The 18,431-nt window shown below is 45.0% G+C and overlaps 1 protein-coding gene across 9 annotated transcripts in view; it reads right to left on the bottom strand.

The window, feature by feature from the left end:
- Positions 1-18,431, bottom strand: part of Mylk (myosin light chain kinase) — a 246,743-nt gene that overhangs the window by 99,343 nt on the left and 128,969 nt on the right. For 6 of the 9 annotated variants that reach the window (XM_078044102.1, XM_078044099.1, XM_078044101.1 and 3 more), the window contains 5 exons: positions 17,227-17,416; positions 16,795-17,095; positions 16,020-16,226; positions 8,152-8,286; positions 5,060-5,212 (listed from right to left, as the gene is read on the bottom strand). In XM_078044102.1, the coding sequence (XP_077900228.1) occupies positions 5,060-5,212; positions 8,152-8,286; positions 16,020-16,226; positions 16,795-17,095; positions 17,227-17,416 (986 nt within the window). Of the gene's footprint in view, positions 1-4,331; positions 4,423-5,059; positions 5,213-8,151; positions 8,287-16,019; positions 16,227-16,794; positions 17,096-17,226; positions 17,417-18,431 lie in introns of those variants that run through there. The other 3 variants (XM_078044103.1, XM_078044104.1, XM_021735635.3) reach the window with 3 other exon arrangements.

Here is an 18,431-nt window from a genome sequence, read left to right as displayed (position 1 = left end):
ACTGAGCTACACCCTAGCCCTGGAGGCCATTCTTGACCAAGGTCTCCAAGTAAGGAAATGGTAGGTATGACTTTTTATGGGCTGTAGAAGTAGACAGATACTATCTCAATAATTGTCCATTTAGTAAAATGAGGCTCCAGTTCTATGATATGTACACGAATGTGCATATCTCCACCCTCACAATTCTTCTAGAATATGAAGGACCCACATACTATACATATCCTATTCTGGACTCAACCTCTACAAAACTAAAATATTGGTTGCACGTTGATTTAACATTTAATTAAGTGTTTGCCTTCTTAGAGCTTAAAGGGCTTGTTGGCAGATGTTCTGGGTGGACTAAGGTTCTTGATATATTAAAACAAAGACAAGTTAAAACCAATGTTTATCTTTCTCTTTCAGGAAATTTCTCTTTAGCCTATATGACTATTTAAAAAGTTGTCAATATTTTTAGCTCACAGAAGGCAGGGTCATGCCTGACCGCAGTTTGTGTCCAACCTGTGCACAACTTGGGAAGCGTGGCCTCACAGGGCGCCTGGTGTCAATCTAAAATAACTGCGCCTCTGATGTTTTGAGTGTGAAGTGAATAGCTGTCTTCACTGGGGTGTGCCTTCTTTCTTAGGGGCTCTTCCTCACAACAAATACTCTAATGAATACGCTGACTAAATTTTATTTCTTATTTTAGAGATCATCTGTTTGAAAGCTTATTCACACTTTATGTCCTTAGGTGCCTCTAATAGGCCCCAGTAGGCCTTTGGTTAAATAAACAAATCGTTAGACAGAGAAACTATGTCAAAACGGGGTATAATTAGCAGATTATTAATAAATCGAGTCATTTAGGAATTTTAGGAAAGATGCTATGCTCCAGGGTAAAATAAACTTAAAATATTCTCACCTAAGAAGCACTCCTGGCCATTACCCCCAAACAGTGAATTCCTTCTCTATTTCAGATCTTCCTGGGCTCTACAGTTAATCACTCATTATGCTTTATCTGAGGTTAAGAGGGAAGACTATCACCTGGTTAATATTGGGGACTTTTTCTCCCCCTATCTGCAGGGAGGAAAGAAGGCATATTTGTTGAGGATCCTCAAAAGCTAGTAGTGGGGCTGGAGTTATGGCTCAGAGGTAGTGCACTTGCCTAGCACATGTGAGTTCAAGCCTCAGCACCACTTAAAAATAAATAAATAAAATAAAGGTATTGTGTCCATCTACAACTAAAAAATATATTTTAAAAAATAAAACTACTTGTGGATCTCCTGCACACCCCAGTGAGCACCAGGCACCCAGAAAAGCGAGAAACTGAGGGAAGGCCCCTGACAGGCTCATCCTCTTGGTGGGTCATTGATCACCTTCCATGAGGCAGGCCCTGTTCTGCACAGTAGGGAAGACCTGGGCCCTCCCTGCAGGGGTAGAATAGACAAGGAATAAGCAATTACTGTCAGATTTCATATTTGGAAAAACCACTTCTACCTACCCCTAGAGGCTCTGTATGATGCACCCTGCTTCTCCCTGTGAACTCAGGTTCTGCCACTCTGCCACTGGCTCACTTGGCACAGGCCACACTGGCCTGTGCTGTCACCTTGCTCCTGACTCAGGGCCTTTGCATGTGGGCACCCTTTCCCAAGTCTCTGAAGCTTCCTTTACCTCACAACTAAAATTGTACCCCTCCCACTGCCCTCCCCTATTCTCATGCTGTTTGTTTTATTTTATTTTTTTTAATGTAGAGGGACATAATATCATTATTGTATTTATTTATTTTTATGTGGTGCTGAGGATCAATCCCAGTGTTTCACATGTGCTAGGCAAGCGCTCTACCACTGAGCCACACACCCAGTCCCCTCACTTGTGTTCTAAACAGGACTTTCCAGGATTTGAAATTAAACCAGGTGTTGACTGTCCCCACCAGAACGTAAGAACCACGAAGGCAGGGTCCTTGTCTGAGCTGCTTATCATAGTTTCTCTAGTACAATGCTTGGCATAAATAAAGATTTGTTGATAAATAAGCATGATAAGAGAGTCCAGGGTGTTCAGAGAACCCATTCTGGAGAGATCAGGACAGGCTTCCAGAGAACTTGACATTTGTGGAGTTTTGGGGAGAAGAGAGCAACAGAGGAGGAGAGGCAGGGCACAGAGTGGCCTCAGAAAATGCCACAGACTCTGGGTGATTGCAAAACCTTGGCAAAAGGATAAAGAGGTGAGAAAGAGTGCCCACATCTGGCGTTCAGCATGACATCTGCTAAACTCTCAGATGGAGCTTGTCTCCTGCAGAGCTGCCCCCAGAACTGACTCCTCTCTGAGGAAAGGCAACTGGAGGGAGAAACCCTGCTGAATGGCGCCATCTTGTGACCACAGACCTTGGGATGAGGCACAGGAGTCCATGGCTTTAGGTCACAACCTCAGCACCTCCCTTCTCTGATTCACTCCTCTCTTTTCCAGACAATACTGTAGCAAGCCCACCTTTTGGTAAAAGCACTCCCCAGAATATTTTTGTCTTGTTTAAGAGTTGGGACATTTGTCATAGCAGCACATAATTAGCACTTCCTGTGTTCTAGAGACACTAAATGTATTCATTTGTTTAATCCTCACCGTACCATGAGTGACCACGTGAATCCCCATTTCACAGAAGAGGAAAACGAGGCCTGGCTCACACCCAGGCGTCAGGGCTAGTAAGTGCTGAGCAGGGGTCACATCAGGCAGTCAGTGCCACATCCATACAATCCCCCATTAATGGGTGCCATAATGGGGGTGATAGAGTGAGGCCTAGGCAGCTACAGGAGACACTGGAGCAGCAGTCAAGGCAGTAGGAAACAAGGGCCTCCACCGGTCCCCAGAGGACCTGGAGCCAAAGGAGCTGCCAAGAAAACAAGAACTCCTTCACAGCTGAGGATGTTGCAGGACGCAGACCCAAGCCCCCTGAGTGCCTTGGGGCACTGCCAGCCGTGTCACTGTGCCAGGTTTGCCCTGTCCAACCCTGTGCAGAGACAGCCCAAAGGCTGCTGGGCATGAGCACAAGGCTGTGTCTCAGCCTCGTTCACCATTTATGGTATCTGAGCTTCTGTCTGGCCTTGACAGGCCCGTAAATCCCCCACCAGAGGGTTCTCACTCACGCAAGCTGCGCTTAGAACAACCCTGAGGGGACTGGCAGAGTCCTTGCTGAGACCTCTCTTCCTACTTGAAAACACACGTGGATGGGTGATCATTCGCTCCCCACCCCATTCTCCCCCCAAAGACCCAGGAGTCAGAATAGCCCCCAAAGAGTTCCTGCCCCTCATCCGGAGACCCCACCTCTATGCACCCATAGCTCAGCTGCGTCTCTCTAATCCAATCTAAACACAGACAACCCAGGACAGGCCCTGGATTAGCTGGCGGTTGGCTGAGGCTGGTGAGTAGAATCTCAGAAGGGAGACGGCAGAGCTGCCTGGCCCATTGTGTGCTGTTCTCTGGCCCTTTATAGACTTGGGATGTGCCACAGGGACCACTGAGAAAAGGCAGCTGGTGGGAGGGAAGAGCTGTTCCCCTGGCCCCTGGAGACCAGGCTCTGAGCCATGCTTGCTCCCTCAAAAGTCTCATGCCACAATCTCCCAAGGCCCCTGTGAACCATGAAATTAGAACTATGAGGATAACTGGGAGAAATGTGTCCACCAGGATTTTGGCTGGGAAACTCCCAGGGCCCGAGGCAGCTCTGACCCGCATGGAGAAGGCTTCCTGGAAGGAAGGGGCAGTTCACCAGTGACTCTGTGCTGAAGCATTTCTTCAGAAAAATCAGGTCCACTCCGAGTGGAGAGCCTCACAGAGTCAGCATCAGCCACATTCTCCACGGTTGTGGGTTTCTTTGTCCCTAAGGGATGGACAGTGCTGCTTTGGGATAGGGGAAGCACATGCCAAAAAAGGGCCTGAATAGAATAGCCTGGGCTTCATGTCCCAGGACCTGGGCTCAGAAGGCCAGCTTTACTTGCCAGCGTGCTGCACTTGGCAGAGTGACCCTGGCTTCATGAGACAGACCTCCAGACTCTTCTGTGTAAAACAGACAGCACCCCAGCCCCGGAGCCACCTGTCTCAGTGAGTGACAGAGGTGAAGTGAAATAGTAGGCTACAAACATTTCCCCCCTTTTCCCTTTTCTGTAAAACCATCACCTGCAGCCTCACAGCTCTCTACTTACGTTATAGGGGGCTTTCCTGAGAGGCCTGAGCTCTTGGGGACAAAGGAGGAGGCATGGTCCCCTGCTAGCCTGATAGGGAAGACACACTCACCCAGCCCAAGCACCCGGAGAACCCAGTTATGCTCAGGCACTGGGGGCACAGGCCCCAGGTGAGAGAGGAAATTGGCTTACCTGAAGGCCCTGGACTCAAAAAGCACCTGCCCAGGAACTGTCACCATGCCTGATTCCCCAGCCCAGACAGCTCAGTCTTGAGTCTATGGCTCCCTGTGATTCCTGGGGACTAAGTGCTTGCCCAATCAATGAATGACTGTGATAATCAGATTATTGGACACAGGCTGGTGACACATAAAAACAAGTCTGGGGTGCTGAGGAGGAGCAGAGGCAGAAGGAGAAGGGGACAACCTGCAACCCTCTAGAGGCCTCAATACCCACACTCTGTTACCTAGTGTCCCCAGGACACAGTGGGTCATTTGTGAGACCCCTACATGCTCAGGGGATATGGGGTACTCCTCCTAAGCCTTCTTGGAGAGTGTAGTTCTCCTCCTACCAGATCCGGAGCTTCTGAATCTAGGGGAGCCCCTGTCTCTTTCCCCTGCATTTCCCCTGGCTCTGACGGGGTGAAGGCTCCTCCCACTGGCACACCCCAGTCACGTGAGTCCCTGGAGCCCATCTCCTCCACCTGCCTGACTTCAGGTTTAGAGCTGTCGCTTGAATCCCTCCTCTGAGCCTAGGAGGTTCTGGCAGCCTGTGCTTTGGTAGCCACTGCTGATCAGGAGTGGGGTGCAGCAATGTCATCTGTACCTCTGCTCCCTGATGTGGGCCAGTAATACTATTTTCTACAAAAGTGTCCTTCCTCCAGAGCAGACATGTCTGCAGGAAAGGTGTCTGTAGGCTCCTACCATGGACGGTGACCTTGGCGCTGCAAGACACTTGTCCTAAGGAGTTTTCGGCCAGACAGGTGTAGGTGCCATTGTCCTCTGGCAGGGCATCCAGGACGTTGAGCTCAGCCACGCCGGCCTTGCAGGTGGAGTGAGCATACTGGATGGGCTGCCCTGTGGAGGGAAGCACAGGAAGCTCAGACCAGGGAGCACCTGTCCTCAGCAGGACTGCTGCTGTCATGACATTGGGGCTGGCCCAGCCCAGGGAGGGCAAGCCTGGACTTGAAAAGACAGGGGAAAGAGATTCTGGAGGAATTAGGAGGGCAGAAGGGAAAAGGACACAGTTCTGGGCATTCTGTGCTAAGTTAATAGTCCCCATTCCATACTGTCCACTTCACAGCATTCTGCACCTGGAAGGGATCTTACAGGGTCATTTGGCCCATAGCCCAGGCTCAGAGCAGACCTCGCCTAGACAGAGCACGTGGCTCCCAGTTCCTTTTAGATGTCTCCAGAAATAATGACTGAATTTCCCACTGCTGATATTTATCAGAAAGCAATTCTGTATCCCCACTCTAATGTAGCAATTAGGTTCATTTCTTCTGTGGAATTAGGTGCATTTTAGCATTTATGAAAAGATAAATATGGGGAACTAAAACCTTCTTTGAGAAGCCCTTTATTCATGTCACTTTACACAAAGTCCTGTGTGGAGACAGGAGTGCATGCAATGAACTTCAGTAGTTTCCTTAATACTGTATGTTCCTGGGACTTTATCATTCCAAGATGTAACCTTTAATTTCCAGGAAAAAAAAATCTCATTACTGAAGATTCTGGCCTTAGAGCAGGAATGTGTCCATCTGCCATATAGGAAGCAACTGTCAGTTCCTTTCCTTGCCAGGCCTCAGAGTCCTGGTTTACACTTCATAAAATTGGGGGTGGCTGCAGGGGGTGGGAAAAAGTACAGAAAGAAATGCTTTCCCTGTAATGCAATGTTTTCTTCTTGCACATAGCAACACTTCATGTCTCCATGATGGTTTGGCAAAGAGACTGCCCAGCCTGCCACGGGGTTGGAGGAAAGAGAATCTTCCCAACCCTCATATGAGTGGGGCTGGTGGGAAAGGCAGGGGCTGGGACCCTGCCACTGAGTGGATTAAACACTGCTCTTTGCTTTATTATTTATTTGTTTTTTTTTTATGTTAATGACACCCCCTAAAACCTCTTCCTTGAGATTGCTAACACTTTCCTTACTGCAGTTAAGGAAAGCCTCCACTGTCCAAATGTGCAGACAAGCATTGTAAGAGCTCTCTTTTTACTTCAGCAAACCCATTTTGGTCCCACAAACAGGGAGCTGTTAGCTTAGGGAGTCAGAATGGGGAGTCATGAAACTTGACTTGGGGGGAGTTGGACAGGAAGTAGTTCACAGTCAAGAAACCCAACTTGAGCACAATCTCCCCCTAGTGGTAAGAGTGTGGAAATACCAAGATTCACTAAATTCATTCCTGAGAGGTGTAAACCAGGGGTTCCATAAATTACAGTCCATGGGCCAAATCTGACCCGTGGCCTATTTTGTACAGCCTGTAAATTAGGAATAGCTTTTAAATATTTTTAATGGTTGAAAAAAATGAAAGAAAATTCCTCTCATGAAAATGACCTGAAATTCCCATTTCATTGTCCATAAAGTTATAATGCAACACAGCCACACTCATACAGCATCTATACTGTTTTTATGCTGCAACAGCAGAGTCTAGTGCTCCCACAGGTTGTATGGCTCAAAAAGCTGAAAATACTTACTATCTGGTCCTTGAGATAATATGTTTATTGACCCTTGTTCTAGACTTTGCACCAGGTAGAAGTTTAGTCCTTATGTCCATATTCTGTTCTAGCCTCAAGGAGGCGGTGTCCTTCCAGCAGAGGGCCCCACAGGATTTCTGTCTTTAGGTGAGGTGTGGGAGGAGGGATGGCAGACCTTAGTTCTCTTATCTGACCAAGCTGACTTCATATGGGAAGAGTACATGGCACTTTTTCAAAGATACTTTCTAGCAAAGCATGAGCAAACTCTACCAACATGGAAGGTTCCCAGGCCATGTGTCATGACATAGACACAATTGGGTGCACAGGGGATGGGTGTTGCCTCTTAAGGAGCCTATTTTACCAAAGGCAAGAGCTAGTAGAGACCCCAAACCTTCTGTTTCCCCAAGATTCCCATAACTAAAAGAGTCCATACTCAGAGGTGTAAAGTTGGGGTGTTTCAGGCCTCCAGACCACTCTGTGGTGGGGAAGGCCAATGCCCATGCCTCCTGACTCTCTGTATCTCCCCAAAGCAGGCCCTACCCAGTCTCACTCATTTAATGGATTTGTTCTCAATTATAAAATCAGAGTTCTTCCATACCTTTGAAATTAGAAGGCTTTTTTAAAAACAAAAGGATGATAATATACGGTGATCAATTTTTTTAAAGGACCTTACTTGAAAAAAAAATTGCATGTCTCTATAGAACTAAAATTAACATTAGAAAGAACTACCGGGTGGGGTTGTGGCTCAGTGGTAGCACACCTGCCTAGCATGTGTGAGACACTGGGTTCGATTCTCAGTACCACATAGAAATAACATAAAATAAAGATCCATTGACAACTGAAAAAATATTTAAAAAAAAAAAGAAAAAGAAAAGAACTACCAATCTAGGTTCCCCAGAACCACCAGCCACTAAATAAAAGGCAAGCTCCCACAACAACTTCTGGTGTGGCTACTAGTTTATTCATTTATTGTTTGTATATTGACTCAACAAATATTTACCAAGGAACTCTGATAGGTCTGACTGTTGGGAAAGAAATTAAATTGTGTGTGCACCCATGTGCCAGGCACCTCATTAACCACTTCACATACATGGACTCCTTTAAGTTCACAACCATCCCCTCCAAGGACAACGGCATTGTTCCCACTGTGCTAATGAGGAACTCAGGCTCTGGCAGGGGAGAAACTTGCTCAGTCACTGGGTACTAGACTCACTTTCTGAGTTCTCTCCATACCTTAGGCTTCCAGGGGGCAAATGGTACAGAGGGAGAACTGAGAATTTAAGGCAGGGCTTGAGGGCTCATGGGGCTGGGAACCGGAGACTCACCATTGAGCAGCCAAGTGATCTGGGGCACTGGGTTCCCCTGTACGGAGCACTGCAACACAAAATCCTGGCCCTCGACAACAGTGCAGTCCTTTAAGACACTGGAGAATGAGGGGGCCTCCCCCATTGTAACCAACCCTGGGGGGGCAAAGAATAGACAGAACATCTCAGATCACAGTTTGCCTACTCTTGTGACTGATCATAGGCACCCCAAGTCTCACAGGCAGATGCCATGCTGCCCTGGACACTAGGCATGCTTGGAATATTGGCTATATCCTGTCTACCTTCACACTTTGGAAACAGCAGCACCAGACACCTGAGTCCCAAGCAGGGGGATGGCCAGGGATTTTTCACAGGCACAAAGCACCTTAGATCTGGGGTGCTCAGGACCTGGCCCTGCCTGCTCTCTCTCCTCTGACTCAGGCAGCTCCTGTCTGGTCTTGACCTTTGCTGTCCTGGGGACATATTCTCCTAATGTCCTATAGTGATTACAAAGTCTTGATAGATTTTTACTTGTAGAGACCAGATGCCTACAGTGAAGCTATTTCAATTTTAAATTATGATTACTATTTTTTCCAATTCCAGGAATGAATCCAATGACAAAGACGGACATGTGTTTTAGTTTTCCAAGTGTGGTCTGAACAAGGATTCAGAACTGCTGGGACCTGGAAATATGCATTGATTCTTATGTACATTCTATTTTTGGAGAACCTCTAAGCTGAACTTTCCAGAAGGCTTCTATATCAATGAACTGGGAAACACTTGACGGTTTGGGGCCTTTCATTAAGAAAAGTAGGAACAGATCATTTACTTTGCACCAATTAGAACATGGTGCAATGGGTCAAGATGGCTGAGGGGTGAGAAAGCGTGGCTGGATTCAGTGATGAGAAGACATATCCCTGGTGCTTTTCAGCAGAGACTGTTCAATGCGGAGCTGAGGGGAAAGCCATACTACATCACAGCAGATTGGGGACAGGAAAACAAGTAATAGAGAGCCTACTATGTGCCAGGCACTCTTCTAGATGTGACTGTGAAGATACAGCCAAGGCTGCCATCTTTAGCTCACTTTAGAGGTGCAGTTCATCATTTCCCATAGTCAAGTCCAAGGTGGGGCAGGTTTCAGAGCCAGCTCTCTGACTCTACAGCCATACCTTGTCCTCTAGACCCTAAGGGAAGGTTGGGCAGTGGAAGAGCAGCTGACAAGACAGAATGACAGTGCCTCTGGGCAGGCTCAGCACAGAGGAAGGGACAGACAGACAATCCAAGAGGTGTAGGGAAGCCCCATCTCTATCCTCCCCCAGTCAGTGTCAAATTCCCTCACTTGAGGAATGCCTCAGGAGTCATCAAAAAGGCGATGGGCTTTGGTGCCAGGACAACTAGGGTTAGAATATGTCATCTTCTGTAAGGCATTTGACCCTGGACAAGTAATTTAACCTCACTGCAGTTTAGTAGCCTCAGGAAAATGGGTGTAACTATAATTTTCTCTTAAGACTTTTGGACTAATTAAATGAAATAACCCAAGTACAGCATTAGCACAAAGCCTGGCCCACAGAGCATCGTCAGTGGGTGTTTATTACTATCATCAAAAGGAAGCTGTGCACAGAACTCCATTACTTGGAGAGCAAGTATAGTTTGAGGGTGGAAGAGAGTGTTTGAGTTCGTCAAGCAGAGCAAAGGGTTTCTTTTCTTTTCTGCACAGGGAAGACAAAGGGCATGCCTGGAGGGAGAAAAGAGAGGCAAAAGGAAGGCAGAGGAAATTGTGGTTAAGTAAGACCTTCATAGAGGGAAGGGACAGGAAGAGGTCTGGGTAGAAGAAACAGCTTTCCTGCAGTGAGAGGAAGAAGGAAGGAAGGAAGGAAAGAAAGAAGGAGCGGAGAAGGAGGGAGGGAGGAAGGGTGTTGGTAGTAGATGCTAACAGAGCACATGTCACATGACCTGCATCTTGGTAAACTGTCGAGAGTGAACCAGCCCTTGTGGAGGCTGGAGAAGTTGTAGGACAAGACAGGGGGCCGTGAAGCACTTCTGGAATGGCAGAGTAAAGCATAAAAGCAGTGAGAATACTAGCACAGAGAGTCTAAATCAATTTTTCCAGAATTCTGGAGATTAACCAAAGGCTTGCAACTTTCTGAGGAGCATTCATTTATGAACAAACAAATGAATACTAGAACCAAACTGCCACCCCCAACTCCATCTAAATCTCAGTAAGAACAGCAAGGTTTGTGGCAGCTTTGAAAACCAGCAGCAACTAGGGTATCTGTAAAAACCAGCCACCTAGTAGGGACAGAATGGGGTCAGAACTCCTGAAAAACCTCATTCCAAAGAGAACCACCACTGTTGGACAGGTCTGGCTCCTTCCAGGGCTGCATTTTCAGGACTGTCCTTATTTGAACTGACTCAGAGCTTGATCTATGTCAACAGTGCTATCTCAGTGTGTTTGTACAAAACAATCAATGACAATGGCTTGACATCACAACTACTCAGGCAGCAATGTCAGATGGGGCTAAGAAGTCTGACCAAAAATCTTAAAAGAAAAAACTGGGCTTTGAAAAATTCTGACATACTCCTGGGAGCCTAGAAGGCCACATGCAGGTGCAGGGCTGTGTACATGCCCAGGAAAGACCTGAGGTGGCCCTACTGTCACCTCTGGCTGACCCAAAGTCTCTGAGAATGCAGGAAGTAAAGGCGAAGGCAGAACTGTAGCATGCCCGCTAGAGCACTGAAGATATACCCCAATACACACAGAAGCCCTCGGAGAGGGCTGAAGACATGCTGGCTTAAGGCATTTAAGGAACTTCTATCCAATTATTTACCAATCACTAAGCAACTAGCAGAGACTTTAGTGGCCACATATGACAAGTAAATCCCATGCTATAGTTTGGATCTGGAATTTCTCCCAAAGACCATGTGTTGAAAGTTTGGTTTCCAGTCCATGGTGCTACTGGGGGAAGGGGTAGAATTTAGGAGGTGGGGCCTAATGGGAGGAAGTTAAGTTGCTGGAGAAATGTCCTTAAAGGGGATACTAGGACCCTGGCCCTTCCCTATTTTTTCTTTGCCTCCCAGCTGCTATGAGGTAAGCAATTTCTTCCTCCACACATTTCTACCATCATATATTGTCTCACCACAAATCCATAAGCAAAATGGAGCCTCTGAAACTGAATCATGAGCCAAATAAACATTTACTTAAATTGTTTTATCTCAGATATTTTGTCACAGCAATTAAAATCCAAACTTTACAAAATGGGAGAAAACAATTACAAATTATATATCTGGTAAGGGACTTGTATCCAGAATATATAAAGAACTCTTAAAACACAACAATAAGAGTGGATCTTTTTCCTCCATCGGAAATCCCAAAGCAAAAAAACAGACCTATTTGGAAGTAAGGAGGGAGATGCATTTAGGAAACACTACCTGTTTCTGTCCAAAGGAAGAAATAGAAAGTGAACAAACACTTTTATGGATCAAAATCCGAGGCAAGACCAGAAAGGGGGCTTTTGCAGCTCCTTCCACATGCTCTTTTTTTTTTTTTTTTTTTAAAAAGTCTTATTTGGCTGGTGGCCCCACATCCCCAGAATTCTGCTTCAGGATGAAGCTAGGCATGGAGCCAGTTGCAACAGAAAACCTGAGAAAGGGGTTTCTCTTCCCTCTTAGGCTCGTACCCACAAAGATTCAAAAGGGAGAGTCAAGTTGACACCATAAAAAATATCCTGAAAAATGCCAACAATAATTGAGGACAAGCAAGGATGACCCTCTGATTGTTTCCATCTCAGGCATATTTGTCCTGCGTAGATATCAGGTCATATGTCCCCAAAACCTGTTCAGAATTGATCAGAATAAGGTCTACTATCTTTAAGAATATACAAAGTAAAAAATAATTTTAAAATGACCTAGTTAAAAAATGGATAGGACACATATTTCCCCAAAGAAGACGATAAGCACATAAAATAATGCTCAGCATCACAAGTCATCAGGGAAATGCAAACCAAAATCACAAAGAGATGACCGTGGGAGGCTGTAATTAAAAAGTAGAGAATAACAAGTGTTGGTGAGACTGTGGAGAAACTGGAACACTTGTACACTGCTGGTGGGATGTAAAATGGTGCAGCCACTGTGGACAACAATCTGTCAGTCCCTCAAAAGGTATTACCACATGACCCAACAATTGCACTTATAGGTATATACCCTCAAAATTAAAAACAGGCATTAAAAATAGATATTAAAAATAGGTATCCATGGAGTGGATGAGTGGGTAAACAAAACATGCTATCCCTATACATGGAATGTTATTCAGCCACGAAGATGAATGAAGCTACTGGCATGTGCTATAATATACCTGAACCTTGAAGTCATTCTGCTTAGAGAAAGAAGCCAGTCACAAAAGATCACATATTGTATGATTCTGTTTATATGAAATGTTCAGAACAAGCAAATCCATAGAGACAGGAAGTAAATTAGTGGGGGAATGGGAAAACAAATAGTGTCTAATAGCAGACAGGAGAAAGTGTTCTAAAATTAGATGTGGTGACAGCCACACAACTCTGGATATATTAAAACTCAGTTAATTACACATTTTTAAAGGATGGCTTTTATGTTATATAAATATACCTCAGTAAAGCTGCCACAGAAAACAAAATAAGATAGGGAGCCAGACTGAGGTGAATTGCCCCAAGATGGGAACAGGCTAGAAACTGTCTCTTGCAAGATTTAGATAAACTCACAGAAAGATGAAGGCATAGAATAAACAGGCTCTCTGGGTAATATCATTAACCTTTGGTGAACCTGACACCTCATGTCTGTCCCCTGCCCAGACACAGAGCCCTGGCCAGGCTGATGAGGCTGAACTCTGACCTGTGAGCTCGCCTCCAGGCACTCCCACCTGGAATGGGGGATACCTCTTGCAAAGGAATGAACCAGCGCAGCTAGAATCCCAGTTAAGAAGGGAACCAACAGCAAAATCCCCTCCAACTCTTTCCCATGGGTCTCTCTGTCTTAGGGGCCATTTGTGTGACCTTCCAGAAATGTTTTATGATACATAAAAGCATCTTTTGCATGTACATATGTAGATCTTTTTTTTCCTTTAACACAAATGACATATGATATGTGCAGCTTGCACTTTGCTCTTTTTCATTAGTAGTGTTATCTTGAACACATTTCACCATAAGAGTTGACAAAGGTAGCCTGGTATTCTAGGGTGTTATACTAGGGCATTTGTCATGGAAATTTAAAATGCACAAGAAACAGTGTAGAGAAAATGACATAGTGAATCCCTCTGCACATCTTTCTTTAAATTTTTCATTTATATGTACTGATATTGCTTCATTGATAACCCTATCAATGCCTCCCAAATGTGGATTATTTCCAAGGCAAATATCAAAAATCATCATTTCACTAATAATAACTCAGTTTGTATCTCTACAAAACATTGTATCTCTACAATGTTTTTTTTAATAACATGTTTTAAAGAGAGGGTGAGAGAGGAGAGAGAGAGAGAGAGAATTTTTAATATTTATTTTTTAGTTCTCAGTGGACACAACATCTTTGTTGGTATGCGGTGCTGAGGATCGAACCCGGGCTGCACGCATGCCAGGCGAGCGCGCTACCTCTTGAGCCACATCCCCAGCCCATCTCTACAATGTTTGAACTTAAAAAAAAACCATGAGATCACCATTACTACTTAAAATAGAGTTCTTTTATATCAAAGAATCTTGTCGATATTTAAATTTTTGCTGGTGGTCTCATAATCATTTAAAAAAATTTTTTGTAGTTGTAGATGAACAGCATGCCTTTATTTTATTTTTATGTGGTGCTAAGGATTGAACCAGTGCCTCACACGTGCTAGGCAAGCGCTCTGCCACTGAGCTACAGCCCAGCCCCCTTATAATCTCTTAATTGTTTCAGCCAGGATTCATATAAGGTCCATAAATTATAATTAGCTATGTCACTTTTGTATCTTCTTCTTTTTTAAAAAATATTTTTATTAGTTATTGATGGACATTTATTTATTTATAAGTGGTGCTAAGACTGGAACCCAGTGTCTCACACATGCTAGGCAAGCGCTCTACCACTGAGCCACAACCCCAGCCCACTTTCATATCTTCTAATCTGAATTTCCTATAGCTTGTTCCTCCTCCCCGTCTCTCTTCCTTGTTTTGCATACACTTTCTTTGTTGAGAAGAATGGGCAATGGTTATTTATCCATAGAGTTTCCAATAGCCTGCAGCTTGCTGATTCTACTCCTGTGGTGTTGTTTAATCAGTTCTCAATGGTATTCCAGGGGTCTAGGCCCCACAGTATGCATTTATAGTTAAGGGGACATTTTATAGAATGATAAATGGGTATTAGAATATTTATCAGGGCTGGGGATGTGGCTCAAGTGGTAGCGCGCTCGCCTGGCATGTGTGCGGCCGGGTTTGATCCTCAGCACCACATACAAAAACAAAGATGCTGAAAACTAAAATAAATAAATAAATATTAAAAAAATCTCTCTCTCTCTCTCTCTTTTAAAAAAAGAATATTTATCATAGTTTTGTTTTGTTTTCTTTTACTTATAGTGCTAGGGATTGAACCAAGGGCCTCATCCATGCTAGGTAAGCACTCTACCCCCAATCCTATTTATCATAGTAAAAAAATAGAAATAACTGATTTGAAAAATTCAACAATATTATATCTCCATTCATAAATCATGCTTGAAAGCATAAATAATTAAATAATATAGAAATAATAATAATAATAACAGAATATTAAATAATAAAGATTTTTGTTTCATGAGCAAACTAGGATAGAAGATAGCATACTAATAGCACAGAGCTGATTTTGTTCAAAAAACAGTATTTATTTTGAAGTCATAATATTATATGTGGTTTAAATGCCCCCAAATTAGCATGTATTACTTTAATAATCAGATATTATAATAAACATAAAAGATGTGGGATCCCACATCATCTCACATTTCCCTAAATCTGTACATTTAGTGAATACTTGGTGCTCTGAGGTCACGAATATTGAGTCATGGCACTACTTGGACAGCTGAGAAACCTAAAAGAGGTAGCACTCAGCTAGGTTGGGAGTGGGGCTGGGCATGCTCATTTTGAGGTGATCCTGATGTGCACCCCTGATTAAGAATCACTGTTGGTAAAAAAATTAAAATCAGCATACTGCAGTGATGCAGCCACATCAATGTTTATAGCAGCTCAATTCACAATAACTAAACCATTGAACCAATGTAGGTGCCCTTCAACAGATGAATGGATAAAGAAAATTATACACACACACACACACACACACACACACACACACAATGGAATATTACTCAGCCTTACAGAAGAATGAAATTGTGACATTTGCCGGTAAATGGATGGAATTGGAGAATATTATGCTAAGAAAAGTAAGCCAATCCCAAAGAACCAAAGGCCAAATGTTTTCTCTGATATAAAGATGCTAATTCACAATAGGGGGAGTGAGGAGAAAGGAGGTATTTTGGACTAGACAGAGGGGACTAAAGAGCGGGGAGGTGGTTTAAGGATAGAAATGATAGTAGAGTGAGCTGGACATTATTACCCTATGTGCATGTATGATTTCATGACCCATGTAACTCTACAACTAGACAAATGAGAAGTTATACTCCATGTATGTATGATGTGTCAAAGTGCATTCTACAGTCATATGTAACTAATTAGAACAAATAAAAAATTTATTAAAATAAAAAGAATCACTGATGGAGAGCAATATATTTGGCCTCAGCACGTGGGTGGAGCTGTTTACACTCAGGCCTGGGTGTAGGGCTGTAGGAGATGAACCATCTGCAACCTGTGAAGCACCCATGAACAGTCCTCCTGCTGAGGATCCAGGGGGACCTGGAGGAATGTACTCACTTTTCACTAGAAGGGTCCAGCTGCAGGACACCTGGCCTTGGCTATTGGAGGCTGTGCAGCTGTACTTTCCACTGTCCTTGGTCCGAGCTCTCAGCAGGCAGAGGTAATGGGACCCGTTATCTTCATAAATCTCAATGGTGCCTTCTTGTCTGCTCACTGGAACGTCTTCCAGGAACCAGGTGACTTCAGGCTTTGGGATCCCTGAAACTACAGGGACAGGTGAAGAACATGAGCCTACCGCAAAAACACACTGTGGGGCAGGGTGAGGAAAGCCTGACTCCAAGGGAAGAGCTTAGACTGGGATGGTGGGATGGCCTTCCCACTTCTGAGCCTGTTTCCTTACTCCTAACCCTAGGTCCCATAAGGTTCCAATGTCTTGAGATAGTCAGGGTCCTTGTGGAGGAGAAATGCAGGAATGATGGGCCAGGTCTCCTGATCAGCCAAAGCCAGGAAGGAAGGAAAGAGGAGACCTACTGTTCACTGTTTTGATGAGGAGGAGGAGAAGAGTTTTGTTCACCTAGGGTAGTCAGAATTAGGGCCTAGGGCCTATGCTCTATGTTGCAAGCAACAATAGACCAACATTGGCTAGCTCTCTAAAATAAAAGATGTTTGTAAACTGAGTCCTTCCTGAAGGGAAGACCTCTGGCTTCCTGGGGCACCTAGTCCAAGGGGATGGGTCGATATAGAAGGTACAGACCAGCTGCATACTGAAGGATGGAACTGGCCACCAAGGGACTACATTTGGGGACCAGTAACCTTAATCAGCTCTACTCACCCTCACACCTAAATTTGACTGCTTGGTCTTCACTGACTTCCTGGCTTTGGGGCTTACTCTCAAACTTGGGCCATGCTGAATGGCTCTGGCTCTCCATGGGGATTTTCCTGGTAGCAACCTCGCTCACAACTTCTGGGCTTCCCAGGTCTGATAGTCCTGTGGAAAGGGTGGCTGGCTGGGAAACAGATGGACTCATCTCTCTCCTAGGAGACAGGGTTCCCATGATTGGAGCTCTTTGTTCCAGCTGGACTTTTGTGGCTTGCAGGGTGATGGAGCTGGAAGTCTTCTGCAGGACAGGGGTCTGTGGTAAATAGAGGGAACTGGAGAATATTATGAGGAGAAAGGAGGTATTTTGGACTAGACAGAGGGGACTAAAGAGAGGGGAGGGGGTATGGGGGTATGGTCTCTAGGTGAGACCCCAGTCAGCATCACCTTGGGCTCCTGCAGGGGCTGTGGCTGGCTGTTTGAGGTGCAGATGGGGGACTGTCCTCCCTGGGGGCTGGAGCAGTTAATACTTGCAGCTGCAGTCTCCAGGCTGTCGAGTTTTGGCCCCTTTGAGACTCCATTGGTCACCTCCTTCCTGACATCTGAATTGGGGACCTCTGCTCTTCTCCCAAATGACCTGTGTGGTGGCAGTGGGGTTAGAAGTGGGGAGGAGCAGGAGGGACAGAATCATCATTTGGTTATCCACAAGCATCACTCATTATAAGCCAGATTCCAGGATCACAAAAGCCTACCAATTAGGGGCAATTAAGAGCAAAAACATTTCTTTGCAGTTTATTCACTTTGCCAAGACACAGCACTGCAGCCATTCTTGACCTGTCCCTGTCCTGTGCCTCCATCCAGAGCCTATTTTATCTACATTTCTCTTCTCCCTGGTGCCCTGAGTTCAAACCACCCAGTTGGTTCTCCTTGTCCACATAGCCCTTGTCCAATCCAGTTCCACAGAGCAACTGTAGTCAATCTTTTAAAAACGTTAATCGAATTGTGTCACCTGAAGCTCAAGGGTTTCCCAACAGCTTTCCACTCTATTAAGAATAAAACTGGGGGCCAGGGACACAGCTCAGTGTACTTGCCTAGCAAGCACTGCCAAAAGAATAAAACTAAGCCTCATACAATTCCCCGAAGAGAGCACTGTCTTAGGACCCTCTCAAGATACGGTTTAGGCTGCAGCCACACAGGTCTTCTTTGGGGGCCCCATAGCCCACCTCTCACCTCAAGAGTTTTCACACATGGTGGACCTTCTGTTTGGAACATGTTTTTCCTGAACTTTTCTTCATGTGCTAATATTATACTTCACAGGTTTGAGCTAGAATATGAAGTTTTCAGAAAGGGCATTGCTGGCCCTGAAATCCAAATTAGCATCTCTCTCTGTCATTCTTCCTCCCAGAGGGACCACAGTTGTAATTAGGTATTTGTGAATGTTTGAAGCCCTTCTCTACTGTAGACTGCACTCGCAGTCCACATACAGGACAGGAGGCAGCTCATGAGCACTGGCTGGGTGAGTGGGGGGATTCTGGCCTTCCTGAACATGGCTAACCTGGAAAGGTACCGGGAGGATACTGAGACAGAGGGTGGCACGGAGCTTTCAAGAGTCTCAAAACCAATGATAACCCTGATGTAGAACTGGATGGCAT

This window comes from Ictidomys tridecemlineatus, chromosome 3 (assembly GCF_052094955.1).
Source record: "Ictidomys tridecemlineatus isolate mIctTri1 chromosome 3, mIctTri1.hap1, whole genome shotgun sequence".
Taxonomy (NCBI): Eukaryota; Metazoa; Chordata; class Mammalia; order Rodentia; family Sciuridae; genus Ictidomys; species Ictidomys tridecemlineatus.
The sequence above is the reverse complement of the archived record's forward strand: the minus strand, read 5'-3'. Positions and strand labels throughout refer to the sequence as shown.